The sequence below is a fragment of the Leptosomus discolor genome, chromosome 3 (assembly GCF_034619465.1).
Source record: "Leptosomus discolor isolate bLepDis1 chromosome 3, bLepDis1.hap2, whole genome shotgun sequence".
Classification (NCBI taxonomy): Eukaryota; Metazoa; Chordata; class Aves; order Leptosomiformes; family Leptosomidae; genus Leptosomus; species Leptosomus discolor.
Genome location: NC_141393.1, coordinates 41,453,411 through 41,481,391, shown reverse-complemented (window position 1 = coordinate 41,481,391; position 27,981 = coordinate 41,453,411). Strand labels below are relative to the sequence as shown.

At 40.3% G+C, this 27,981-nt stretch overlaps 2 protein-coding genes across 4 annotated transcripts; one reads left to right on the top strand and one right to left on the bottom strand.

Annotated features, from left to right (window-relative positions):
* Positions 1-536: 536 nt before the first annotated feature.
* On the top strand, positions 537-19,447 carry SNAP23 (synaptosome associated protein 23). Of its 2 annotated transcripts, none has more exons than XM_086462030.1 (8): positions 537-594; positions 6,311-6,405; positions 6,971-7,012; positions 8,360-8,408; positions 8,919-9,036; positions 12,448-12,600; positions 13,160-13,304; positions 16,761-19,447. In XM_086462030.1, exons 2-8 carry the CDS (start codon positions 6,349-6,351, stop codon positions 16,824-16,826), a joined length of 630 nt encoding a protein of 209 aa, XP_086318156.1. In that variant the 5' UTR covers positions 537-594; positions 6,311-6,348; the 3' UTR covers positions 16,827-19,447. The 2 variants fall into 2 exon arrangements, with proteins under 2 accessions (XP_086318156.1, XP_086318155.1); XM_086462029.1 differs by lacking the exon at positions 537-594 and adding an exon at positions 959-1,081.
* Positions 19,448-22,042: 2,595 nt separating this feature from the next.
* Positions 22,043-27,893, bottom strand: LRRC57 (leucine rich repeat containing 57). 2 transcript variants are annotated; one of them, XM_086462364.1, is made up of 6 exons: positions 27,877-27,893; positions 26,882-27,058; positions 25,518-25,653; positions 24,245-24,513; positions 23,583-23,768; positions 22,043-22,978 (listed from the first exon to the last, which is right to left on the bottom strand). In XM_086462364.1, exons 2-6 carry the CDS (start codon positions 26,963-26,965, stop codon positions 22,937-22,939), a joined length of 717 nt encoding a protein of 238 aa, XP_086318490.1. In that variant the 5' UTR covers positions 26,966-27,058; positions 27,877-27,893; the 3' UTR covers positions 22,043-22,936. The 2 variants fall into 2 exon arrangements, with proteins under 2 accessions (XP_086318490.1, XP_086318491.1); XM_086462365.1 differs by lacking the exon at positions 27,877-27,893 and adding an exon at positions 27,778-27,799.
* Between the last annotated feature and the right edge of the window lie 88 nt (positions 27,894-27,981).

The following is a 27,981-nucleotide window of genomic DNA, read 5'->3' as shown; positions in this document are numbered from 1 at the left end:
TAAACGCTATGGTTATGTGTAAATATAGCGCTGTAAACACACAGTGCCACGTGTTGCCGCTCTACAGAGCGGGCACCGAAGACCTCGCCGCTGAGGTACCCGCAAACCCCCCGGCGCTGTGATTGGGCCGGGGCGGCCGCATCGGGAGAGTCTATTCCGGGAGCGATTCGAGGGACTGAAGGACACGCGGTGGGCGTGTACCCGGGCTGCGCAGCGTGCGGCAACCCTCACTCCACCGGGACGCTCTAAGAATCCGAAGACCCCAGCGGCTCCGAGCACCCCGAAGCGAAGGAAAACCGGGCGACCACAGCCAGCTAGGCCGGATGCCGGCGCATGCGCACCACCCCCTCCCGCGTGGCGCCATGTTGGGTGTACCCAAGTTTAGGCGGCGAGGGCGTACGCTTTTTTCCGCCGTGTTGGGTGTGGCGCGCGGCACCGGCTCCGATAGGCGGTGCCAGTTCCCGCTTCCGGGGGGCGGGCAGTGACGTGCTGGCGGGTCGGTGCTCAGTACCGGGAGCGGCCGGGACATGGGCTCTTAAAGGGACGGCTCGGCGCTGCGTGGCGTGGCTCGGCTCGAGGGCGGCTGTGGTGCCGGTAGGTGTTCGGCGCCTTGGACTTGCCGGGTCACGGCGCCCCGGGCGGGGCAGCCGGCTGGCGGATCCGGTCCGTGGCCGCCTCCCTGTGTGGGGCGGGCTCGGCTCCGCTGGGGCCTCGGCGGGGCGGTCCTGGCCGCGCTGGCCTAGCGGGTGCCGCCCTGCCTCAGCCGCCGGGCCCGTCGGTCAGCGGGGGGTAACGGGGTGGCGGGACGGGGCCTGCTGCGGGTTTGGGAGGGCCCTCCGAGCCCCCGCCTCGGCGCTGGCTGCGCCCGTCCCCTCGTGTGCCGGGAGGCCTCGCCCGGCCCTTCCCTACTAGGGGCGGTGGTGCCGTTTACAGGTGTTTTTTTACTTGCTCGGCGAGAGCCCTTGAGGTGAGCTGTTAGGAGGGTGCAAGAGAAAATCCTCTTCTTGCTACGCCTTCTTGGATTTTGGCTGTGGCCTGCTGCCTTTAACCGGGAAGGTGCTGTTGTGGTACGTCGTAAACAGTAAGTATCGAAAGCAACCTGTGCTTTGTACTTCTCTTAATTGTACATATTGATGTCCTTGGCACTTCTGGGAAGCTAATGAAGAGTCAGCTTTATTTTTCGTTTCACAGAATGAAGGTTATTAAGTCAATGCACAGGATTTAACAGCCTAAGCAAATGTGCTAAACAAACTTTAGAAACTTCTTTGTGCAACTTCTTTAACTATTTAGCTTCCTCTTTCACTCTGAAAAGGGCTGTAGATGCTCAGTGCTCAGAACTAAGCAGCTGGGTGTTGCTTTACTTCAGAGTAAACCTGATTCTGTGCTGCAGAGAGAACGGTGACGTGGGAAGGTGCTTAGGGACAAAAGAAGAGCCTCCTGTGAGGTCTAGTGCTTAATTCATTGACTTGAGCAATTGCTTACTGACAGTCTGTTAACCAATCTATATGCCTGATCTCCCCTGCTCTGTAGCATTTGAAGTAGCTTGTTATATAGCACAGTTTGTGTTACTAGAAGAAATGGAATCTGTTACTGTCTGCATATGGATCTAGGGCTGGCTGTTAATTTGTGTTGGCCAGTAACTAATTTGGAAGAGGTATCACGAGGCTTTTCCAGGAACAAAAATTAATTGAGACGGGTATAGAACTGAACACAGTGCACAGAGCAGGTGGCATTACTGGCACCTATTCTTTGCGCTATCGTCTCTGTGCAGTGTGTTCAGGAAGCTGATAAGAGAAAGCAGGAAACATGCAGAGTAGTGTCTTGTTCTCAGGCTCTGGCCTCTTCCCCCAGGGTCACAGATGCTTTATTCGTTTATCTTGTAGGCATAATCGTATGGAGGAGTACATTCTGGTGCTGATACCTTGTACCACGCTGTGTTAGCTGGGCTGGGTTTCAGCTGACTAACAAGTGGGATAACTGTTTGCGTTAAGGAAGGGTTTTTTAGAAAAACAGCTCCTTGAACATTAGTGATATAAAGAATTTGAAAGAATGAAAAAACCAACCCTCAATACAAAGCTATCTAATTTGTAAACTAATTTTTGATCTTTGTGAGAACACACAGAAATGTGAATACATTTTCATAATTAACGTTCACAATGAGAATATTGTTTCATTAATTTTTCCGTCTTTTGGGGGAGGAAACAGCTCACTTTACAAGAGCAGAGACATCCGTGATCACTTGAGGCTGTACTAATTTGCTGATGGCTAAAAGTATAGCTCATGAAATACTGGCTTTCAGTCAGTTGCTGCAACAGCAGGGTTGTGCATCTCCTACTTCCAACCTTTGCGGTAAGATTACCCGAAAGGAGGCATAGGCTGCATTTCTCAGTCATACTTTTAGATGTATTAGGTAGTAGCTATTTAAAGTTTCTTCTCTGGTGTACGTATGAAACATCCAAGGGGAAAAAAAACTAGTGAACTAGGAATTGTAGGATTTTAAGGTTTAATACTTTAGTATTCTTACTAGTGGATTATGTTAAAAGGATAAGCTACAAGTATTATTTTCTGATTTATCTGAAATGAAATGAAGAGGTAGACAAATAGTTGGAAATCGAAAGGGTAGGATTCGTTTGTATTGTGACTTTATAAAAACAAGTATCTTGGACATACATGTATGAAAGTTTTTCACTTAACTCTGCTATGTTTGATTCCTGACTGCCAAAAACTTTCACTAGATTTTGAAGAGGAAAACAACATGAAGACCTAAGCTTGGAGTCTTGCTACAACACTTTGTAAGAGTTACATGGTTTTCATTCACAGTTTGGAAATAGCTCTTAAGAGAGAAAGAAATTACTCTAGAAGGCAAACTTGATAAGCCTTATGGCTTTGGTATTAGAGATAATCTTATACCAACTTTCAACTCTTACAGCTATTGTCTTCCATGGTCAAACGTATTATGCTGGTTTCTTCTCTCACTTCCTACTCACAAGAAAATTGTGGACTCTTAGTTATTCTCCATTTATTTTTATTTATTCTCCAAGTGGTATGAGTGGTTTTATTTAGCTTCCTCCCATGCTGGTCAGTTACCCTAGCAATTGTAAACTGAGCGTATGAACTATCACTGTAGATTATGTTTTCATCTCACAAGAGGCAAAACACTGCAGGTGTCCAAATATGAGTGTCAGAAGATAAGCATATGCATACCTCAGCCTTGAGGAATCCTGGAAGTAACATTTTTGCTCTTATGATGAGTGTCTGCTATGTAGAAGGATTTTTTTCCTTCCTATCTTGCAGCTATGTTTCTTCAGTGTTAGGTCAATTCATAAACAGTTTCAAGACCAAATACCATTGATTTAGGGGGAAAGTGGGAAGAATGCAGTGAGTTTCCATAGAACTTCTTGCTGTCTGGCAGTGGAGTTGTTCAGGAAGCTAGGAGCAAGCTATGGGAATGCAAAGCTTGTCTGTCTGCTGTTAGAACTGCTAGATTCAGTGGCAGAGCTTGTGTTTTCATTGTCTGATGTCGGATGCAACTTCAGACACTTTCTGGTTTAGAGTGTTACTACTAACTCATTTGTGTCCAATAATGGACTGCTAGTTCCTTAGTGAGCTAACATAAATAGGACGAAGTTGAGGGGATAATAGTTTCATAGCTAATAGTACATGAAGTAGCTCTTCATGCAATTGCTACGTCTCCATGTAATTAATCTCAGATTTCAACATGGCATTATCTTTCATAGGGTTTTATTAATATTGTCGTAGTCAAGCCCAGGGTGAATTTAGAATAGCATACATGAGCTTCAGTCCTGTCATGACTGTCGGCTTCCAGTAGTATGTTACCTTCCAAACTGTACCACCAAGAAATACTAGCTTGGCAGTTGGAAGTGCTGACTGTTGTCTCCTTCCTTTTCCTTTTTCAGTCTCACTGCTGGTTTGTTTTTCAATGGCTTCTCCAAAGGCTTGCGGTTCTAGTAGCTCAGGACAACATTCTGGCAGTAGTGAATAAAACACAAAACTCACTATCTGACCTGATAAAATATGCATTCTTTCTTCAGATTTTGGATGCTTTCTTGACATGAAGGTAGTAGTGCAATGTGTTTGCAAACATCTGTTCAAATATAAGAGCCTTATTATCCATTAAAGACCTATTTTATAAACAAATCCTGCTTATGCATGTTTGAGAATATTATTGTCATGCCCTTGCCTCAAAAGCAAATAAAATGTTATTGTCTTGTGTAGTGTTGGCTGCAGTATGGCTCTTGGGTGACTCAAATACAGCTTCTGAACTAGGGTTACATCATAGGGCTGGCAGTTGTGCTTATGCTGCTTTGTGAATTCCTGGGCACCCTGAGCCCACAGCTGCGAAGGGAAGCAGGACACCATGGCTGCTGAAAAAGAAATCTTCAGGTTGCTCTGGGAATACAGCTGCATTTCCAGCCCAGTCCTGCAATTACAATGGGATTCTTGGGGAGCTGTTGTAGTCATAGGGTGGGGATATGATATCCCTTTCGCTGTCCAAGATGAGACATGTTTTATGGCTCCAAGTTGCCGGCGGTACTTGACCGTGTGGCACCCAAAGTAGGGAAAGGCTGGCTGAGCCTGCAACAATTACAGTCATCCAGATATCACTTGTTCAGTGCAACTATATACTTGAAAATTCATTCTGTTTCTGAATATTAAGTAAATGTGGGATCTTAACCCAAAGAACCAGCTTGATGTCGTCTTCCTGTGCATAATCTAACTCAGTGGAAACAGATCATTTCCTCCCTGTCCCTCCTTTACTGGTCCTTAGCTGTGCAAATCAGCTTGAAGGGCATTCCCAAATTCAAACTTGGGACTGAGCTACCCTAAATAAATGTCATGAAAGGAGCTTAAGCTTGGGAATGAAAAGGTAAGTTACTGATTATATAGTGAAATTGGACTACTGCAAACTGAGCTGTTAGAGGCCTGGTGTGAGAATGACTGTGTGGGGTTTTGTTTTGGGTCTTTTTTTTTTTAGGCAAAAACTAACCTGTGTTGATGGCTACTTGGAAAAAACCTCCTAGAGCATAGTCTTAGGCTGGGGAGATATGTTAGGTGCTAAAGACCAGACCTGCTGAAGTATTCCTCGAACCTGAAGTACTTTGGCTGTAAGGGATTAGGTGTCTTGATTTCAACTCTCCCTCAGAGGTGTGTGCACTTCCTGCAAAGAACTGTGAACAGCATCCATTCCCTAGCTAGCAGCTGGGTGAATCTGCATGAATTTGCCCTTTCAGGAGCAGTTACTGGTGTTACATCTTCAAAAATATTGATCTTGTAGGGAAAAGTGGAACATAGTTCTGTTAGTCAAGCAGGATGTTTGGAGTCATCTTGATGGATAATGTGAACTTAATTGGAAGCTACTCATGTGACAGAGCAAGGATTTATCTAAAGTTAAGGGGAAAATTAATTTTTAAAAAAATCCTCTTATTGTTCAGCTTATGTGCTATCTCCTTAAATTCTTGCATAGCCTGGGAGCTCTGTTTTCCCATTGCTAGGAGTGCTGGATTTATTACCATTCTTCCAATAAAAATGCAGATTCTTAGCTCTGAAAAACCTGGCTCTGATAAGAATACATTTATTGATGGGCTTGCTTTTTCCTCTTGTCTCTTCAAGCAAAAATATATCTCCTGTTTATAGCAGAAGTTAAATCATGGTGTGTTGGGACTTCAGTTATGAAAATCTTGATCCTATCTTTATTATGGGAAAGGTAGATTTGAAAACCTTTGCTAGAGTTTCAGGCATACCACTTAAAACTCTTGCAGTTCCTTTTGTATTTGGGGGATTGACTGCGCCAGAACAACAACTATTTCAGAATCATTTTATGTAGTGCTTGGCCTGTGAAAGTGTTTTCCCTTCTTCTGACTGTCTGTTGAAGTCCTTCAGTGAAGGACAGTGAAAGCTTATGCTAGTAACTTAGATGCCTTAATGAATTTCTTTCTGGGTTATTGGTAAAACAATGTGTTTTTCCAACATGGAGAAGCTTTTTATTTTAAGACTTCATTTCCTGATTTTTACCTTAAACTAACAATGGAAAGAATTTTCCAAAAATGTTTAGGAAGCCAAGTCTTTGAAAGGAAACAGTTTCACATACTGATTATTCCTGCATTTCTCTTAGCTCCTCAGTTATGTCACATTAGCTCAGTAATTCTTTTAGTGCCTTCTAGTCCTAACCAGGTGTTGTACTAAATGGAATGAAATGCATAGGTTTTCCTTCTTTGAGCAGTCTTCTAGTTTCAACTCAAAATACTGATAAAGGGATAATTCTGATGCTTAACTGGTATCTCTATTACAGGGAGAAGATTCTGTTTAACATTATTACTGTTCCTCATCATGGCTGAACTGTCACCTGAAGAGATTCAGATGAGGGCCAACCAGGTCACTGATGAGGTAATAGGGGAAGCCATCTGGGATTACAGTACTTACCTGCCAAGATTACAGTATCTTTTAAAAATAAAGACAGTCTAGTGTAGCGATTGTGCAGGGTTATAGCTGAATGTTTCAAACCCTCACATTACTTAGTAAATACTGGGGTGAAGACTACTCCTAAAAGTAAGAGTGAATTTAAACTTCTGAATTATAAAGCCACTTACTTGACTGAGTACTGATCACCCAGTCCTGATTACTGAGACAATGCAGGTTGGGTACCTACACTATTCTTAACGATGGTGATACATCATGACTTAATGTGTTTAACTAAAATGAATCTGAATGTTTTCTTTTATAATGACTTTCCAATGGGATAAGCAAAGTACTAGCAAGTATTAAAAACCAAGGGTTTATTAGCAACTGGAAAAAAACTAGTATGCTGCCATTGTGAGTGTGTTGTAGTGTGTATTACGTATAGACCGGCTGATGAACCTTTGTATAGTAGTTGCCTTACTGCAATGAACTGCTGAAGACTACTTTCAGACACTGATACATTAATGCCCTCATTTTAAAATTATCTTTCTAGTCTTTGGAAAGCACAAGGAGGATTCTTGGCTTGGCCATTGAGGTAAGGAAAAGCTTTTTGAATTGCCTGGGGCCTTATAAGCAGCAGCATGTTAAGTATCACATCTTAATCACTTTATCAAACTTTTTTCGAGATACACATGACATTAATAGAAGTTGCTGCTTTAATTCAGTAGCAGAGTTGGAATGACTTAAACCTCATGTTTTTCACATTATGCAAAGTCAGATCACAGAAGGACCAACATCCTTTTTAACCTGTTTTCCTCTTAAGCAAAATGGCCAATCTCCAAAGGTTACAGATCAGTTATAAAAAGTCTTCTGTGATGGTCAGTTATGGTTTTGGCTGCTGCATCACTTGCTTCTCGTAACATCTTCCATTTGTCTTTTAGCTCACTTTGCCTGTGAACAGTGTGGAAATGGCTTGCTGTGAGGAGGCGGGTAGGGCTCAGTTGGGTCAGGGAGTAGAGCATAGGGCTGCTTTTAAGCTTCTAAACAAAAGTAGTTCTACCTACACCTTCTTACCATCTGCTCATCAGTTATAACTCTAAAGATAGTTAAGATGATGAGACTCTTAACACCCTTGTACATGAGCCTGTACTCGCTGTCCAGATAGTAGCAGGCTGCTGTGGAACTTCAGTTCAGCTGCTGTTACCAGTGAGGTATTTAAATTGGTGTAGCCTAATGAATACCTCTCAAACACAAATGTTAAGAACGTGTAATGACCCAACACAATTTCTCTTGGTATCATAGTTTGGTGATTCATAGGAGCTAAAATAACTCCTACTATAGCCAGTTCTATGCTGCCAGCTTATGGTAAAGCATGGGTGCAGCTCACATGCTAGATTCAAGACTTTGAGCCAGCAAATAGCTGTACTGTAGCGTATTCCTCGCTGCTGTTTTTTTCTGCTTGGTTCTAAAATAAGTGATGGGCTATTCTCTTCCTGATGTGCTGAATTCTTAAGAATGGTTTTGCAGGCTTTGTTTTGCTTTCTTTTATTCTGGCTTCCAGGACTAAAGGCCTTGTCAGCCCTATGGAAGTGTATAGGGATAAAGAATGAACTAAATGCCACTTTTCAAAACAAGGCGCAGCTAGGTTTCCTTTTCTTAGCTTGTCATTGTCATAGTTCGATCTGAGTATTACAATAAATTTTATCATGCTGTTGTAATGCAAGAAAAAAAAATCACAAAAACCTACTAATTGGGTTAGTCTAACAGGTGGGATTTTTATCAGGCTGGCATAGGATCTAATTTGAAACTTAGCATAACTTTACTACAGAAGTTATCCCTAGCACAGTGTTTTATTATGAACTTGATTGGTTTATCAAATTTACTGTAGAGACCTGAATTTGCACTGCTGTGCTGAAATCTGTTTTCATAAATTTCTCTGCAGTCTCATGATGTTGGCATCAAAACTATCACCATGCTGGATGAACAGGGAGGTGAGTTCTTCCTTCTTCCTCTCTAACATTAAAAATCAATTTTGTGACTGTAAGAAAAAGGATTATCATTCAGAGTTGTTGCTGAAACTAAAGACTACTTATGTGAAAATGGGATTTGCTAATTGGTTATTCCCATATGTTTGTAGTATTTAAAAGAGGTTTTAAAGTAGTTAAGAGACCATGTTGGTTACAAAGTAATAAAGCTCTGCTGCAGAAGCTGTTCTTTTCCACCACAGCACGAATGTAACTGTCTGCATTTATTCTAAAAGCAGCAGTGGCAGTGCTGATCTAAGGATAGGGAAAGTATTTTTAATGTAGTAAACAACTTATCATTTTATTTTTAAGAAAGATACTAAAAAAAAATCCCAGAAAGCAGGAAAGAAAAAAGGCATTAGTCTTGGTATAGGGCTAGAACTGAAACTTGTAAGTTACTTCTTGAAAGAAATGTTAATATCCCAACCCCACCTTCCCCGAGTCCATGTTAATTCAGGTTACTTGTTTCTCTTCTAGAACAACTGAATCGCATAGAAGAAGGCATGGACCAGATAAATAAAGATATGAGAGAAGCTGAGAAGACACTGACAGAGCTCAACAAATGTTGTGGGCTCTGTGTCTGTCCTTGTAACAGGTCAGTTAAAGTGGTACTTAGGTCTGAAGTTCTAGAATATTCCCAATAGCTACTGTACTAAGAGATGGTTTCTAATAAAAAAGCTAATTAAAAAATGCTGGATCTCTAGGAAGGTTGACTGTGTTGGTTTGTAGTGGTGCATCCTTTTAAAATTGTATGAGAGTAGCTGAAGCTTACTTGCATCTAACCATATATTGTGCCCCTTTTGCTGTAAATATAACTGCTGTATAATGTCCTGCACAATTGTGCCCTAATCTTCTTAAAGCTTATATTTGGTAGTATACTATCAATGTGCATACAGGTGAGACCAAACTGGACTGCAAATAGCTATATATAAGTGTCTGTCTGTTAGAAATTTGACTCCGAAAGTCATTTTTTCACAAAAGTACCTTTTGTACTAACTTAGAAGCAAGAAAACTCCTGTTTTGGAGAAGGAAAGTTATATTGTTTTTTCTGGGCATTTAAAAAATGCTCATGCTTTAGGGGGGAAGAGAATAGAACAGATGTTAATACTAAAGCTTTTATCTTTCACTAGTGACTACAAAAATTCTTGCAGACCTGCTTCACAGTACTTTTGTAACATCGGTGTTATTGCTACTGTATCCAAGTCAGGTGTAATCTAATCTTTTGCACGGCACTTGGTTTGTACTTCTAAACACCTAAGTAGCTTAAACAACGATCAGAAATCAGTATTGTAACGAAAGCAATATTTATTTTTGGAGGTGTGTTAGCCTTATCTCTAAGCAGCAAAGTATCAAATTGGTTTGTGTGAATTGGATGTGATCATAGTTCTTCCAAGTGAAGAAGAAAATTTTAAGTGTGTGACCACTTAAGTGAATAGTCTGTGTGTTTGCTCATTTTTAGCTCTTTAACATGAGAAAAAAAAACCCATATTCAGCCTAGAAGTAGCAGAAATTTAGGTAAAAATTCCTTGGACCAGCTGAGTCTGCTTGTCCGACAGAATAATACTTTGAGGATCATTTAGGATAGCTATGAGTGTGGCTTCTAAGGCTGAAAGGCTTGGAGCTAGTCCTTTGAAAAGGCAGATAGTTCTGTCCTGACCCCTGCATAGGTGTGCTTACTGTTTCGTATTAGTTTTATCAAGTTGGACTTTGAGCATTTCAACACTCAGTCTGTTTTCTGTAGTTGACAGTCTTATTTCACAGAAGTTAAGCAGCTTATTGGCACTGAGTAGGCTCAGAATTTGTGGACTCCTGTGGTGCTCCAAATATACAGACAACAAAGGGAAATAATGAGCTGTGTACCAAAATGAGCAATAATGTGCAGCAAAATCTACTAAATAAGAGGGCAGTGAAGAAGAAACTGTGAATGCCTCTCATATATCTACTGGTACATCGATTTTTATGTTAATGTCAGAGTTATTTGTCAATTAGTTGCCTCCAAAGCTTTTCTTTTTTTTAAAAAGCTAAATCAGTACACTTGCTGAACTAAATATTGCTGTTCTCATTTCTCCTAGGCTTAAATTATTTATAAAAGCTTTGTGAAAACACACAGAATACTGGCAGTACTCTAATATAATCTATGTACTAGTAACAATTTACCTGTTTGCTGGTCTTTACTATTCTTTCTTCTCCATTCTCTCCTAACACTGACTGACTGCTTGCTTTCTAAAAATGAAGACTAGGATAAGAAGCTGTATTCACTTAACTGGTGAAAGCGGATTTTAGGACAAGGTCAGTCTTATTAGTGCAGATCTACATTTAACCAGCTATCTGAAGTGATGCTTCTATTGGATTTGTGCTTGCATGTGCATGATGTCTGCATGCAGGTCTCCTTGTGACTATGATGTGTTATAACATTGACATGAATGGAAAATGTCAATTACTATGGAGTGTACTAGTTGTGGAAGTGTTGAACTGCTTGGTTTGACAGGTTCTATGAATTGCCTTACTCTTACAGAAATGAAACATGAGAAAAGCAAATGTATAGTAATTTGAAAAAAGCTCTTAAAAAAAAATCAGGCGGTGAGCAGCTTTATTCTTAACTGTGCTCTAGTTTGAGCAACAATTCTGTTTCTAGCTCTCTACTTCACATGTGCAAGTAGTTTTCAGGCCACTTGTCCTTGTTCAATAAATTCCTCGCAGTTACCTCTGGCACCTAAGACTTTTCTAGGCCAGAAGTGAAGCATACAAAGCTCTCCTGCTGTTGTGGCTTTAGTGTGAATGAGATTAAAATGTGGTGCTCAACCTAGTTGCTGCAAACATAGAGATCTTTAAGCCTGTGTATGCACAAGGAGCTAGAACTGACTAGTTGAGGTTTCTCTGGGGTTCTGCTGGATGCAGCAGTTCCATCATGAACTGAGAAGTTACTCCGTTTCTTCCCCTTGATGTATTCATACTAGATTACTTTTCATAGGATCTGATTTATGAAATATAATTTCCCATTTCAATTACATAAATGCTAGAAGAATGAGGGGAGTGTTTCTTCATTACAGCTAATTTCACACCTCTTCAAATGTGAAACATCTGGGCTTCTGAAAGGCACTAGAGATATAGAAACTGATTACCTGTAATTGTAAGGTTAGATGTACTGAAAGACACAACATATTTCCCTTCATAGGCTTTTAAAGAAGCAGAAAAGTGTCTGTATTATCTAGCTTAAACCTGAAAATGCCAGCAAACAAAGTGAACATGTGAATTAGAGTTCATAAGAACTGACCCTAATTTAGATCGCTTATTTTTCTGTTATGTTTTCTTTCCCTCTTGCTCTTGTGGGTCTGTGATTCTTGAGATTGTTCCATCTTGGTGTGCTTTCGTTAATTATTTCTCTTCTGAATTATGTCTAAAAGTGTTATGGTAAGCTGGTTTGTTGCTTTAATGGGGTTAGTACAATTGAATTGCAGAAAGGAGGAGCTATTTAAACATGGTTACTGTTATTTCAGAATCAATGTTAAATTTAAAAAGAAAGACTTGGCAACAGAAAATGTTTGACAAAAAAACAGTAGAGGTTAATGGTTTTCTTGCATAGTGTAGCTGTTTGTATTTGAGGGAGCTTTTTTCCTTCATCCCTGTTTCTTCCCTGAAAAGTAACTAGTCCTGACTCCAGACTAACTCCTGTTGTTAATGCAACTTTATCTTATGACAGTGTAAGCTTTCCTGTTACTGTCATAAGCTTCCCCTCTTCCAGTAAAGCATATTACTTTAAGGAGAATACTGTGCTTGTATTAAAGCTTAAGACCAAGTTAATCACTGTCCCCAGAGCAACTCAGTTATGTTTGTACTGTCCCACTATAAGAAATTGTACTGTATAGACAAGGCTTTGTCTATACAAAATCTCATCTCTTTCAGGCACAAGACAAATGTTTCTGAAAATCCTAGATTAATACAGAACTTCAGTCAGGAAGACATATTTCAGATGTAGCAGTTCAGATTTCTTATTTTTATGGAGTAGGACAAAGAATTTTGAGGCTAGCAAGCCATACAGAGCAACCTGGGGAGATAGAATGGAGAATTCGGCGGATCATGTGATATCCATGCAACCAAGAAGTATGAATCAGCAGCAGCCCCAGACTTCTGGAGGACCAAGTGGTGGATATATTACAAGGTTTGCTTCTTCATATTTCTCAATCTCAAATGCAGAAATCCTAAGTTACCAGTTGCCAGCTTCTTTCAGATGCATTTTGGGTGAAGTTGGTTTTTACTTGTGCTTGGAGGAATTGTTACTGCTTGGAGAGGAGATGGCAGACGCTGTTTTCAGTATTGTAGTTCTCATCTTATACTTTTGGTTTTTTCATAGTGGTGGTATTATCAGTCTGTTTCTGGATGTGAGGACTATAGAGCTTAGTGCTTAGTTATGAGGGGACTTAAAAATATCAAGGACTTTTGATGTCATAAAGTATATTTGAGACAAACTTATGTATTAAACAACTTCTGGTAGCTGTTATTTTAAATTCTGTTGTTGTAGTAGCGTCTAGCTTAGCACCTTTTTTTTGGTGGGCTGCTTGCTTGGAATAAATGGGGGTTTGGAAGGGGAAAAACATACCTTGGCTTGAATTGTTGCCTGTCAGACAACTGTGCAACAAACAATTTCTATTAAAGTAAATTTAGGGTAGGGAAAAGCATGTTCTTGGTTCTTGGAAACACTGTCTTAATTATTTGAGCAGGATAACAAATGATGCCAGAGAAGATGAAATGGATGAAAATCTTGCTCAAGTGGGAAACATTCTTGGGAATTTGAAAAACATGGCTTTGGATATGGGTAATGAGATTGATGCCCAGAATAAACAAATAGACCGGATAAATGTAAAGGTAAGTGTCAAAGGTGTTCTCTGCCTTCAGCTTAGAGATTGTTACTGAGAGGGAATGCTATAAGGAATGGCCTTGTATTTACCATAAATATGCATTAAGATTACACCAACCTCCAGGTTGGGACTGGTCTTGTTAAACATCTTTATCGATGTAAGTTTGCAGATGACACTGAATTGGCTGGGAGTGTTGATCTGCTTGGGGATAGGAAGGTTCTGCAGAGGGACCTGGACAGGCTGGATCGATGGGCCAAAGTCAATTGTATGAGGTTTAGTAAGGCCAAGTGCTGGGTCCTGCACTTGGGTCACAACAACCCCATGTAGCACTACAGGCTTGGGGATGAGTGGCTGGAAAGCTGCCTGGCAGAGAAGGACCTGGGGGTGCTGGTAAGCAGCCGGCTGAACATGAGCCAGCAGTGTGCCCAGGTGGCCAAGAAGGCCAACACCATCCTGGCCTGTATCAGAAATAGTGTGGCCAGCAGGAGTAGGGAGGTGATTGTGCCCCTGTACTCGGCACTGGTGAGGTCACACCTCAAATACTGTGTGCAGTTTTGGGCCCCTCACTACAAGAAAGACTTTGAGGTGCTGGAGTGTGTCCAGAGAAGGGCAACGAAGCTGGTGAAGGGTCTGGAGAACAGGTCTTGTGAGGAGTGGCTGAGGGACCTGGGGTTGTTTAGCTTGGAGAAGAGGAGGCTGAGGGGAGACCTTATTGCTTTCTACAGTTACCTGAAAGGAGGTTGTAGTGAGGTGGAAGTCAGTTTCTTCTCCCAAGGACAAGAGGATATGGCCTCAAGTTGCACCAAGGGAGGTTTAGATTGGATATTAGAAAAATTTATTTACTGAAAGAGTGGTCAAACATTGGAACAGGCCGCCCAGGGATGTGGTGGAGTCGCTGTCCCTGGAGATGTTCAAAAGACGTGTAGATGTGGCCCTTCAAGACATGGTTTAGTGGGCATGGTGATGTTGGGTTGATGGTTGGACTTGATGATCTCAGAGGTCTATTCCAACCTTATGATTCTATGATTTGAACCAGATGTATCTTGGTGTTTGGGAATGTAGCTGAAAATTCAAATGCTTCAGAGTGTCAGGAAACCTGAAGATACAGTACAGGTCATTGCTTACTTGGAGAACTAAACTTTTGGATCAAAAGGGCAAACTGGAGGTATAACTGGAGGATTCCTTCTTCCTGGGAATCTTCTGTGTGGTAGGGAATAGGTATTTTTAACAATAGCAAGATTCTTCTGGAATTCCTGAAAAGTCACTATAATCATTGAATGTCAAATAAACCACAGGTAATTGCCCTGATTGTTATGGACAGATTAATATTGGGGCTGGAAAGACTTTGGAGTAATAGGTTTTGTAGGTGCACAAGGATGTGGTCTGCCCTCATCTGCACATGAAGTTAGTCATAGCCAGTAACATCACTTTTAATATTTAACTTTAATGCTTTAAAGATTAACTTCCCAAAACAGATAAGTTGTATATAAATATGTTTTGGTGGGGGTTCTTTCAGACAGCAACTTATGAGGAAGTTAGTAATATTTTAGAAATCCCCATGTTCTGAAATGAATAGAAGTTCTTTTACAGACATCCTGGTTAAGAAAGGAAATTAAAGCTTTAATGAATAGTGTATAGTAAAGATTTTACAAAGCAGAAGTGAACACCAATTGCTGTAAAATTATAGAATTAAGACAAAATGAGAAGCTAGATATCACTGAAATGCTCAGTAGGGTTAAAAACAAGAGGAACGGAATTTTCTGAAATATACAGAGCTAGTCTGACACAAATGCTGGTTGTACCTATGTCAGCATCTGAATTTTGTCTATAATTTAGGGGTTGTGGTATTAATAAGGCAAATCAACATGATCTTATGGAGGATGCCTTAATTGTCTTTCACTGTTCCCTGAAACTGCAGATCTGAGGTGATTATGAAGTAAAAAATCAGACATTTTAAAGAATACTAGAGAATTTAATTGGAGTTTAAAATGAGGTGTGAAATTCTTACAGCCTATAAAATGGACTGAAAATTGACTGGTCACATTAACTGCAAGTGGGAATTACTGGTTTTAGCAGCAGTGTTTCTGGTAGTTTCAAGCACCTGTTTTGGCCTGATGCTCTTTCGTTTTAGTGGTCTGAATAAACCTTGCTGATCAAGTCTTACTAACTATTAAAATATGATGTAAGCAAGTTAGAATTGCTTTACAAAACAGAAATAAAAATGAAAGTGCAATTCCTGGCTTTGAGACTGGCAACCTGTCTCAGGATATTAAAAGTAATCCTTTTCCGCTGATAGCTGTTTTTAAATTTAGTGAACAGTGTGGAAGCTAAATCAAAATGTTGAGGGTAAATCACCAAAGGACAGTATCATATAAAGAAACAAAGAGCAGTATTAAGCTTAACTTCAGAATGGAGTTGATGCTTTTATTATCTTTTAAAAAAATAAAAATTCCAACTCTCCTGGGAAATATATAGGCTTGAGTGGATGACTTTTGGTAGTCTAGTCTGAATAAACCCCTAATAAAAGCTTATGTTATTGGCTTTCTTGTAAAAGAAGATCTTGTAGCTAGATCAATGTGTTTCCAAAGTGGTGTCAGCAGGTTAAACTTTTGCTTTTCTGTAGTAGATTCCTGCCCCTCCCCAACCGTTGACCTGAAGGGCAGGAAGGAAAGAACAGGAGGGAAGGGCTTGGTGTGCCAATGTCCTCTTCCCAGACCATTGCAGTATGAAGGTGTGAAATGGCTAATACTTGGCACAGGTAGAGCTTTTGAGGAGTTCCACTCCTCATGGTGCAGGCAGAGGCTAGTTTTGTGCTTATTACCTCTCCTGCTCATTCCTTGCTGTGGGCTGGATAATCAGGGAATTGTTTTGAAGCTCCTCATCATACCTTTCAGTAAAACTGTATTTTGACACTTGTTCAGCCTAGATGCTGTGGCTGACTTGATGCTTTGTAATAGTAAAACAGCTATAAAATAAAGTACTCTTCTTACAGATACCATGCTATTATGCCACAAGGACACTGGAGGATGTGTGGATGAAAACCAGAGATTTGCACTAAGCAAAATAATTCTGACTTTATGCCATGGGTCACTTCCAGTTTAGACCATTGCTTCTAGACCATAGCAACAAAGCTGCTCTGTAGGGTCCTTAATGTGTCTACACCTTGGAGAGTGGGAATTTTTATCCCCTTGTTCTGTTAATATTCTTCTGACTTGCTGAGGCAAGCTGCTGTGTGCTTTGAGAGTCTGCTAAAGACTGAAAACTATTTGTCCTGATTCTGTTTCTTGCCAAAATTGACAGCATGTGCTGGCTGGGGAGGGGGGAATTACTTCCTGGTTATAAAAGTTTCTCCCCTTCTGTCTACCACAATGATAATACCCTACAATTCAGAAGTTCATGTCAGTTTGAATTTTTAAATTGTTTTGTGTGAAGTCTGCAAATGACCTATGAATTTCTCTTTCAGGCTGATACAAACAGGGAACGCATTGAGCAAGCAAACATCAGAGCCAAGAAACTAATTGACAATTAATGCCAGCTGTCATTGTTCAATGACATTGTCTCTCCAGCTGCAAGCCACCAAGTTCATGGATCTGTGAAACTTCTATTCTGAAATAAGAGGGGCTTGGAAAAATGAAGCAGTACCCTTTCTATAGGGATTAATTTTCTTCTGTTTTTTTTATTGCTTCATGTAAATGTGGCCTTGACTCCCAAGAAAGCAGCCAATGTAACTTTCTCCTACTCATCTGCCTTCACTTTCTTTAAACTGCTCAGGGCTAAAAGTGTTACAGCTTTGAGAATGTTCTTGCATGTTTTATTCCCCCTCCCAATCTTTATTTTTCTTTTTCCTGCACCCAAAATACAGACCTTTATTGAAGTTGAACAGGCAGGGTAACCTGAATTCACAGTTGTGGAAGGTTGGAGAGGGCACTTTGCACTGTTTGAAATACCTCATAAGTTGAGTGTCTTCACTAAAATAGGGACTTGATGAATATTGTCTGACTTGTATCTCTGGCAGGCTAACCAGTTTTACAATCCAAACCACACGAGTGGTTCGGGGTTCAGTTTGTGGATTACAGAATTGAAGAGGCCCACTACTCACTACTTGTGGGTTGAGGGCTTTAAAACACTTCCTAACCACACGAACCTTAATGTAAAGGTATCTGGAGAGATATACAGGTTTCCATTCTTTACTGTAAATTGATATTGGTTTGGAGGCCATTGCTAGGGAACTGTGCTGCGTTGTGCTGGTAGTATTTGGTGTGTGTGTATACCTGATCTAAAACCCTTGCGCATCTCAGTAGAAGAAAACTATCTCCCTTAAGTATTTATTTGATAGAAAATGTTATGCCCCTCATCTAAAAGTTAACTTTTAAGTGTTTGAATGATGCACCTTAACTGGAAGAAACTGAGTAGAAAAGCATGCAGCTATCTCTTATCCCATATCGAATTTTATTTTGGGCAGTTTTCCTGGAGTTCAGTTTATGCCTTTCTCCAGTACAAAATAGTGACTGAGATCTGGTGCAGAGTTTGCTCTCAGCAGTGACGTTGGGGGAGCTTCTTAAACCTACTGAAAGCAGAGAGGCTTATTATGAAACTTCTGTTGTCACAAGTCAGGAGGAAGCAGTACCTATTTAAGAACTGTATGCTAGTTTGAAATAAACTAGTTCTAAATAGACTCCTGGCTGGTTTATTATTGCAGACTTTAGGACTGACATGTCCCAAGTTGCTTGCCAACTAAAATGTTCCTGTTCTGTTGCAGATTAGAGGAGTTTCTGATCAGGTGAGGTAAAGCCGATTTCCTATGAAGAGAAACATTTTTGTTTTACTGTAGTATAATCATAGTTAGTCCTAGGACTTTCTTGAACTTTTTTTGGTGAGTAAATTGCAAGTGACCTGTATAATTTTAACTCCACCCAGCAACATATTATGCCTGTTTCAAAGGTGAAAATGATGCTTTGGACTAACCTGTGATACTTAGTGTTGGATGGCAAAAATCTTCAAATCAAATCAATTGGAGGAACAATTAAAACTAATTGGGGTGGTTGTTTTGGAAGGATAGTCCATGAGTAGCTGTTAATAATGAATCCCAGGGCTAGAGAGATGACACTAACCTGCTGAAATGTAAGACAAATGTGTTAAGTGTTTTCCTTTTAGTAGAAATACAGTCAGTATTGCTGGTATATTCTCAGTTCACTCCCAGGGCAACTTGGTATTTAAAAAAAACCACACCACCACACACACAAAAAGCCCTGACCAAAGGATGGAGCTGCTGCATGTAATAAATAGACCAATGACAGACTGTCTTACATGAATATGGTAAAGTCATTTTTAGGAGCCTGGATACTTTGGTGTGTATTGGCTTCTGCCTGGCTTCCAGCAACTGTTGGACAGCTAATGGATTTTAAAAGCTCATTAGCTACCCCATTAGTAAATGAAGTTTATGTGCTTAAAAACACAAAAAGAAAAAAAAAAAGTACTTTTAAGAACATTGTGTAGTAAATTTCTAACCACCACTTCCATGGGAAAGCATAGAGGATTTTTATGCTTTTTTTTCTCCCCTTATTACAAACTTCAGGTTAACTGGAGGAGTACTTGCTGCTGGTTGTGAAAGCAAAGTATATGTCATTTAATGATGATTGTCTCCTGGAACAGAAGACTAAGGTGGTTACCTTACTCTGCTTACAACCTGCTCTGGAGCATCTGGATGTTCCAAACATTGGAATGTTTTTCTCCCTTGCTGTTACAAGTCCATGTTCTTGACTTCCCTGAGCTCTAACAACAAATTAGCAAGTTGGCTGAGAGAATGCTGTGACTGGTAATCAGAATCATAGTATTGCAATGAATACCACACAAGGAAATAATTCCTGAGACTCTAAGCTCGAGTATTAGTGGAATATCAATACTATTTTCTGGTGCAGCATAGCCAAATCTGTGAGGGAGTTGGTGCCTTTATGTTAGTGAACAATGCAGTCTGCTTCTCGCATTGTCTTACTGTTGTCTGTAGAATAGATGCTTAATTTCTATGGGATGGAATCAACACTTGTACATCTTTGTATTTCTGAATGCTGTTAAGAATTTAAGGTTTACAGTTTCTGCTTTTGATTGTTAAACTATGTTGTGCATAAAAAAATACATACTTTTATAACTGAATGTGTTTTAAAACTATTTTCTCTTTGAAATGTCTTTGTTTAGTTTCCTGTCCTTGAAAAACTTGGCAGAACTAGTTGCTACTATGCAACTAGGAAGTTCCCCTTCTATTTTTATTCCACAGAAATCCTAAGGCTAACAACAGAATGGGTGTGGTTGGGAAGAGAGGAGCATTGTGATCTTTTTTAACACTCTAGCTGTCATCCCTGCATGATCAACGTCACCTAGCTTCAAACTATGGAATGTGTTCAGATCTTCTCCGAAAGACTGATTTGATATCTGACTATACATCAGGATGATAAAGGAACTAAGTAAAGTAACTTAAACTTTCCAGTCAAGTATCAGTAACATGTGCCTAGCACAGACCCAGTCCAGTAGATGAAATCTAATCATATAACCTACCACCAATGCAATTTCACTTGCGAGGCAATTTGAATTGTATTTTCTCTGACATTAGAGCCTCAGGTTTCCAGAATGCTCTTAGCGGGGAGGAGGTGGGGAGGGAAATACAGACTTGGGGTGACTTGCAGCAGTTTTGAGCTGCAAGAGAAAAGCCTATCTGGGAATGGCTTGGAAGAAGTGCTTCTCACATAGTTTCTACCAGTAGCTGGAAAAAAAAAAAATTAGGGACAGCCTGCATGTAACTATTCTGGGCATGCAGCTCATGTCCCATGGGTCACTTAAATGATGATACCTGGTAAATTCAAGCTGTCCTACTCCTTGGTGAAAGATTAAGCCTCTTAACACAGAGGTAGCTGTAGAATGAACTGCAGCACATGCTGCTTGTGCAGCAACTTGCAGAACTGTCCTCTGTGAAGGCTACAAGGTGAAACAATATGCTGTTTACATGCTGCAGTGACTTGCAGTTGCTAATTCACCTGTGCTGCACTTGAAAAGGCAATGCACTACCTAAACGTTCACTGAATAGGTAAAGGAAAAGTGTATCTTACTGCAATAGAAAACTGGAAAGCAAGTGCTGAAAGTATGAAATAAAATACATGAAGTATTTATATTGTTAACTAGGGTAACATTTTCTAACTCAGTAATTCCAAAACTAAAACGCTGTCAATAATTGTGCATGGGAATGAAATAATTTTATAGTGTAACTTGTAGAGTGGGGGTGGTGAGAAGGGAAAAGTGAGAAACTCCCAATACAAAACTACTAACAAATTACAGACAGTGCTGAGATGTACAGAACAGTGTTCTACTAAGTGACTTAGTCACAGTTATTTATTGCTGTCACCTAAAACATGTGAGGATATCAGCCAACTCTCTCTTGAAACAGTCTTCCTTTGTTCTTGAACAAATTTGGTTAATCCAGGACTAACTCAGCACCACTATTTTTTCTCCCTTTTGCTTTACAAGATTTTTGATAGCTGTCATAACTCCAAGGTAGCAGAGGAGCCTAACAATGAGCAATTGAAAGGTTTCTAAAGATGCTAGTGATCACGTAAAATAAATGTTGACTTTTTCAAATACTTCCAAAGATTTTTTTTTTACAGCACAGCTAACTGCATCATTTTTTAATGTTCTGATCTATCATCTCTTCTTACATATCTTTGTTGAATAGACAAAAGAATCCTGATAAACAGGTGTTAAATAAGAAGCAGTGTGTCTGAGCACAGATATTTCCAGTTAAAAGAACAAACCAACAACAAAAGAGAAGCACACATACTGATGATAGACTGCTCCTTTGTAGTTGTCAGAGTTGGGGAATGCAAAGGGGCAATTCACTAACTGAGGGGCTTCGTTCTGTGGCTGTCTTATGCACGGCCAATCTCTAGTAAAAAAAATAAAGTTAATACTTCAAATGGGATTTAGGTATCAAGTGGAAGGAGCTAAAATTTAAAACAAGCCTCAGGCTTTATTCACTGCTGGATTTGCATGTCATAATCTGTAGAGTCTGTTAGTACAAAGCTGACCAGATTTCTGGGTATACAGGGTGTGTTCTTACAGCATTTCCCTGGTTATGTCTTGCAAAACAAAGTAACCTTGTAAAGATTGTCTGCTGACAGCTTCTTTACAGGAAGCTAGTAGTTTTTCCATAAAGTAAGACCTGGAATGGGGATTCTTAAGTAAAACTGTTCCCTATTTAATGATGGATCACATCCATCCTTTGAATAAGGAGCTGATGTTCCCTAAAACACTCTTACAAAAGAGATTACTGTGTAAATACTGAAATAACACAGCAACAGGGTCAGGGAATTGGATACCTCTTCTGAGCATCTTATAAAAGAATCCTTATCGCTAATCTTAGTTATAGTTGTTACCTTGAGGAAAAAGATGGGCACAGAGGTCACCTCGCTTTTCTTAACTGCACATGGCATAAGATGCTGAACACATTTAACAATGACAGCAGCTACTTTAAGGAGGTGGCTGTCAAATGCCCTTCTTGTCTCATGTAGGAAAGCTTAAGTAGAGAGCAGTAGTTAATGTAACACCAAACAGTTGACAGGCTCAAATCCTCTGAGTTCCTGAAGACCTTGAAGCATAGCTGTTACCAACAACTGACAGAATCAAGTACCCAAGCGGTGGCTTTCAACTTAGCACTATTTGTTAAAAGTGACAACAGCAGCATTACAGCAAATAAACTTGGACTGATTTTTTGAAAACGATTTACTAAAATAAAAAAGTACATTTTCCTTTTCAGTATAAGTTACATAATTGCATACATTTTTAGCTCTTTCTAGGTGTTTTTGGTAATAAGGCAGCAGCAGTAGGCTGACAACTAAAACTTTCAGCATTGCTCTGTACACAAGGAATCAGTGCAAGGATATTATATTTTCCAGCAATATACATTTTTACAGAATTCATTGAAGATGAACCTCAATTTTATTTGATACAGCTCAAGCAGAAGTGGACTGTAGTGCAATTCTTGCTTATGGGAAAAGAAAGCCTGTACAGTAAAGTATGAATGAAGGATGCTCAAACCACGATTTGTTTACCGGAAGCAGTTAATAGAACACTTAACTTAGCCACAACTACTTGTGCTTCATAAAAATCTTATACAGGTTACAAGCTAAAACCTCACCTGTAAAAATTGTTCTCTGCAGAATAGTGCTTACTGCAAGACATACAATGTTTCAGATCTGCTTTGGTGGTAGAACTTCCATGTGCTATCATTGAAAAATGTTTCCAGAAGAAATAATCCTCTTAAAAATCAACAGCCAGTTTCCTGACAAAAGGGAACTGGCACCTTTGAAACGCTCATTCCCTTTCTCTGTGAAAGAACAAGCCCTGACAAAAGGAGAATATGTATTGTGTCAAAGGGTATAGTGGCACAAAAATCAAAACTGGCCCCTGGGCAGGTTCATCAGTTCAATACCCATGTTCTCTAGGTCAAGTTTATTCAGTGTGGCCCTAACAGGCCATATCAGACTACAGAGGAGGAGTACTCTGATCATCTCTTCATCAGTCTTGGTTTAAGTCAGTGAAGCAGGTGCTTCAGTCACTAACTCTTCTAACTGGGAATACACAGGGGCAGAATAATGATCATGCAAACTTCTTCTTTGTCGCAGTAAATCGTTCCATGTACTACAAAGAAAACAAAACAAAAATAAAAATCTAAGATTCAGAAATGAATACAAGATTCGTTAGTATTGAAAGCAGATAAGCTTCTGCTCTCAGATTCAAAAGCACTCTGCATCTAAAGCATGCTTTCATTTCCCAGACATAACCATTAGAGCTTTAATTTCAAACCAAACCAAAAAAAAAAAACCCACAAAAATTTCTGCCATTTGCTGTAATTCAGATTAATGTTCTAGAAAGTCCTCACAGCGCTGATCAGTCAAATCTCAAGCATTACGGGTGAACGAACATTAAACAGTTAAGAACACTCCATAATAGGAAGCATCCGTTAGTTTTTGTCCCATCAAAGTGAAGTCGCACACCTGTCATCTCCAGCTACCCTCCAAAACGTGCTGACGAAAGAACACTGACCCTGAATCCCATGAGAAAATTAATCTCTGAAGAACTCTTGACATTCTTTTCAGAGGTTAGTTATGAACCCAGTACCAATGCCAATACCAAGAGACTGCGCTTGTATTCACCAGCATAAAAGCTTAGTATTCTGAGGAGGTACTGGATAAGGACTTCACCAGAAGCTTCTTTAAAATAAAAAAAAAGAAAGGACACAAACCTTGTCGTAGCCTTCCAGTTCTCTGAGTTTCTTGATCTCAAAGAGGTTGCCTTCTACAGCAAGCAGTGAGATCTGGGAATCACTGAGGATACTTTGAGGAAGCATGCTGAGTTCTAGACAGTTTTCTTCTAAACGCAAGACTTTGAGGCGTGGACAGTGGGAGATCTGCACCGAGATTTGGGAGATCTGGTAGAAATGAAAAAACAAAGAGAAACAGTATTAAAACGTTAGCGATCCACAATTACTTAAAGTGATTCACTTCAGACCAATATCGAAAATTACCATGTTGTAAAGATAAACTACATTAACAGTAACTAAATTAACAGTAACAGAAACAATGCAGAAGCAACAATAATAATGATCAAAAATCTAAGTAACTTTTTTTTCTTCCATGATGACTGGCAACCTACAAAGCTGTTTATCAGATTCCTACTCAAGAACTCTCCAAATAATTTTCTGTATGACTAAATTCAGGATTTCTTAGTCAAATCGGGCAATATCAGCACATAAATTCTAGCTACGATCCCTCATTTCTGTTGTGTCCAGGAAATGTCTTTTAGCTAAAAAGTTTTGATGGTCTCAGCTTACGTTCTGTGGATGTACTAAGTCCAAGATAAACTGTGTCCTAAATCTATGTGCCCATAATATCTCAGTTACCAGACCTGATTCTGATTCAAATTGAGTTCGATAGCTTGCAATTCTCCCACAGTGTCAGGCACGTTTTGGATCTGGTTTTTGGAAAGATCCACCACATCCAAGTGGCGAAGACCGCAGAGTTGTGCAGGCACAGTCCGAAGCTGGTTTCCAGAAAGGCTCAGGGTTTTGAGAGCCGCAAGTTGTCCAAACGCAGCCGGTAGCTGCCTCAAGTGATTGCTGTTCAAGTGTAGTGTTTCCAGTTTTTTCAGTTTACACAGCTCCTCAGGTAAAGCAGCTAGAAACAAATCACAGAACAAAGAGATGACCCAAACAAAGAATATTGATACCCACTTAATTCAAATAAGCTGCTGCATGGAAAACAGTGCAATATTACAGTAATTTCTCACAGGATTCCTCCCCATTTTCCAATGAAGGCACACATCCCTGCACACAACAACACGTGCTTTTTAACCACCTTCCAGAAATATCTTAATCTGCAGACAGGCAAGACCTTCAAATCACAGGCTGAAAACACTACTCTGAGAGGATTTAGCCTATCGGTTATACTCCTCACTAACCACTTTGACAACGTATTCTATGACGTCTGAAGTAGCACACAATTCATGGCTTCAGGTCTGCCGCAGCCCTTTAAAGGTATTGCTCAACTCCCTCAAAAGCAAGTTCTCAGGTAATTCATACCATATTTTACCAGCATATAAGTCTCACCCGGTCAGCTCTGCGGGTGTTCATTCATCCCTCATTCTACCTACACACATGTATACCCTGTAGCACTCCTGAGCTGCAGTACAAAGAGGTTTGTAAATTACATTTTCTTCAAAAAGGCAAATAATACACAATTAACGCATTAAAAAGTTCGTTTCTTCACCTCATCCTTATTTTTCAAAAAAGTTGCACCTTTGTCTAACAGAAACAGTATCAACCATCGAATGGCCAGCAACATTGTCTACAGATTATCTTCATTACCTGTTTTCTACGCAATTACTAATCCATTCTGACAGTTAAACCCTCAGATCAGACAAGTCACAGCACAGAAACGTTACGGTTTTAAGTACTTACATGTCATTGTAAAACCGATAATACAATTAAGTTGGCAACTAGTTTTGAAGAATTTACGGTTTGGGTTTTTTTTTCCTGTACATGAATTCCAAAGATTTCAGTTTATGTGACTAAACTCCCCATTTACATCCTGTGAGAGTTAAATCATTACATTTAGTTTCTGATCAGAGAAGTCAGGTTATTATTTTAACAATCTGTGGAGATATTAATTAGCAGGCATACTCAGTTTGTTGTTGTTTAGGACAAGGCTCTTCAAAAAGGAAAATTTTCCAATGAGTGGTGGCAAGAGCTCTATTTTGTTATTTGACAAGTCTATGGTCCTTAAGTTGCTTGTTAGCTTCTGCAGATCTTCAGGAAACTACGGGGGAGAAAAAAGATACAGCATTTAAATAGTTGATGACAACTTCGAATGTTCAAGTTATACGGCTTAAAATTTTAATTGAAATTTTTTCTGCTATTATATTCTGTCATATGCCTCACAATGTCCAGTCACCACAGTGTGCAACTAAGCTGACAAATTTGCTTAATACATTTTTTTTTTAAACATTATTTAATCTGAGGAAGGGAAAAGGGATATACAGGAGACAGTCCAACATCTAGGAAGAGTAGTTTTTAAACCAAAGAATTTATATTAGAAAGGGAGAAGGAAGTATACCATGACACGAGCTCATTTATGTTTCAGTCTTCCTGTGTGTTTCTCTTAAACATGACTGTAATTTCAAAATATTCTACAGCTAGTTAACAACTCTGTATTTCAGCAGAGCAGGATCGGGAAATTTTTCTCTTGCTTTCCTTCTTAAATAATGATGTAAACCGTTTTCCTTATTCTTATTTACATCCTGTACCACTTTAATCTGCACTTGGCACAGAGCTGAAAAAAAGAAAAACATGGCAATCACCATCAGCAAGCCCTGGTCAATAGGCCAGTGGTTTTGATTCTCCTTTGGTCTGGCAGAGGAAAAGGGAAAAGAGAAGGTAGGATAGTGGAAGAAGCTACTTTAAAAAAGTCTTGGAAAATTACTGCAATACGGAGTTATTTTGCTGATCCTGTGAATTGTTACTTGATTTATGGTTCCAGGGCATTGAGTGGTTTTCTGCAGTTGAGTCCAAGTCAAGACAATTTCTGACCTAATAACTTTCCAGATGCTTGCAGCCCAGTGAACAGCCCGTACAGACTATTCATATGACTACAATTAAATACAGCAGAAGTATCTGAACGCGACAAATTATGGATTTTCTTCCTAGGTAACAACATGGTTATGAAATTTACATTCTTTCCCTCAAGTTTACAGCCCCTTTTTTTAAAAATCACAACATCATAACTAGTACTTCTTGAACACACATGCACTCTAAAGGATAAGCTCATATGCATACAAGTGCCCTGACAGATAAATCCTCAATCAAAAGGCTGGGCAGACAAAAATCTGTTCTGCAAAAAGGAAAAAAAAAAAATCTTGATATACTGTTATCCGTCACTGTTTATGAGAAATACATGTATGCAGTGCATTATCACTATGAGGTGGGAATTTCTCTCTAAAAGTGTCAGTCGTGCACAAACAGCCATGTTTCCCCTACAGTTACTTTACCTCTGTAAGTCCCTTTCCCGTTAGCTGAAACACACCAGTTTTCTGTGCTGTCTCCAGGTGGGCTTTTAATGCACTATTTCCCATCCTAACAGTTCTCTGTGAAGGGTACAGTTTGAGTGATAGTCTCAGCCAGTTTCTCTCAGTTATTCTGTGCCAGAGAACTGCAACCCAAAGCGTCTATGATAAAGGAAACGTAAAAAGTCATTTTATGTGTAGTCTTCACCACCACAAGCACTCCAACATACTAAACAGTTTCACTGCTGTGTTTTCAACTCCCTCACAACTAAATCCTAGAACTAAACTAGATTTACCCAGCTTAAGGTGCCTTCATTATACCAATTTGAATATTGAAACGACACAACAAGTATAGTTGAAACTAAGTGGAAAAATGCCATCCTTTCCACGTTTTGCCTCTTGCAGGGCCCAGTAGCGTAAGGAGATTGATTCTCCATGGAGACCACGATTTTAGTGGCACCCACCAGCACCGACCTGCTGCCAATACTACAGTTTATTTGCTTTTTTGGAAACTTTTGTTTTATCTAGAGACGTGACTTCCTTGCTGCGTCTCTAGATGCAGACACACGACATCCACCGCCCGTAACTCCAGCAGGGTTTAATCCCCAGGACAAACGACGCCCGGTCACAGGCCGAAGGATTAACGTCAGGTTTGTACCCGCGAGGTGGGGAATAAATGGGAGTAAAGCCTAACGCAGCCCGCGAGCAGCCGGGACAGGCAGTCCAAGGGAAGCGCCGGCTAGCAGGGGGCCAGCAGGACCCTCGGCAAGAGGCGAAACCAGTGATGACCCGCTGCAGGCCCCGGTCCCCCCGCCTCAACCCCGCCCCCGTTGCTCCGGCCCCACCGGGGCCGCTTGGCCCTCGCCTCGGCCCCAACCCACCTGTACAGCCGACGCTCCGCGGCGGCAGAGCCCCCCACAACCCCTCCCCCCCGGACTCCGCCTCCGCCCTTCGAGAACCGACGCTTCAACAGCACTTACCAGCTGCCCCGGAACCGGACGCGAGGCCCCTTCCCCCCTTTTCCTGCCCCACCCAACATGGCGGCTGCCTCCCGCCCGCCCTTCCGGGACACCCAGCCCGGCCGA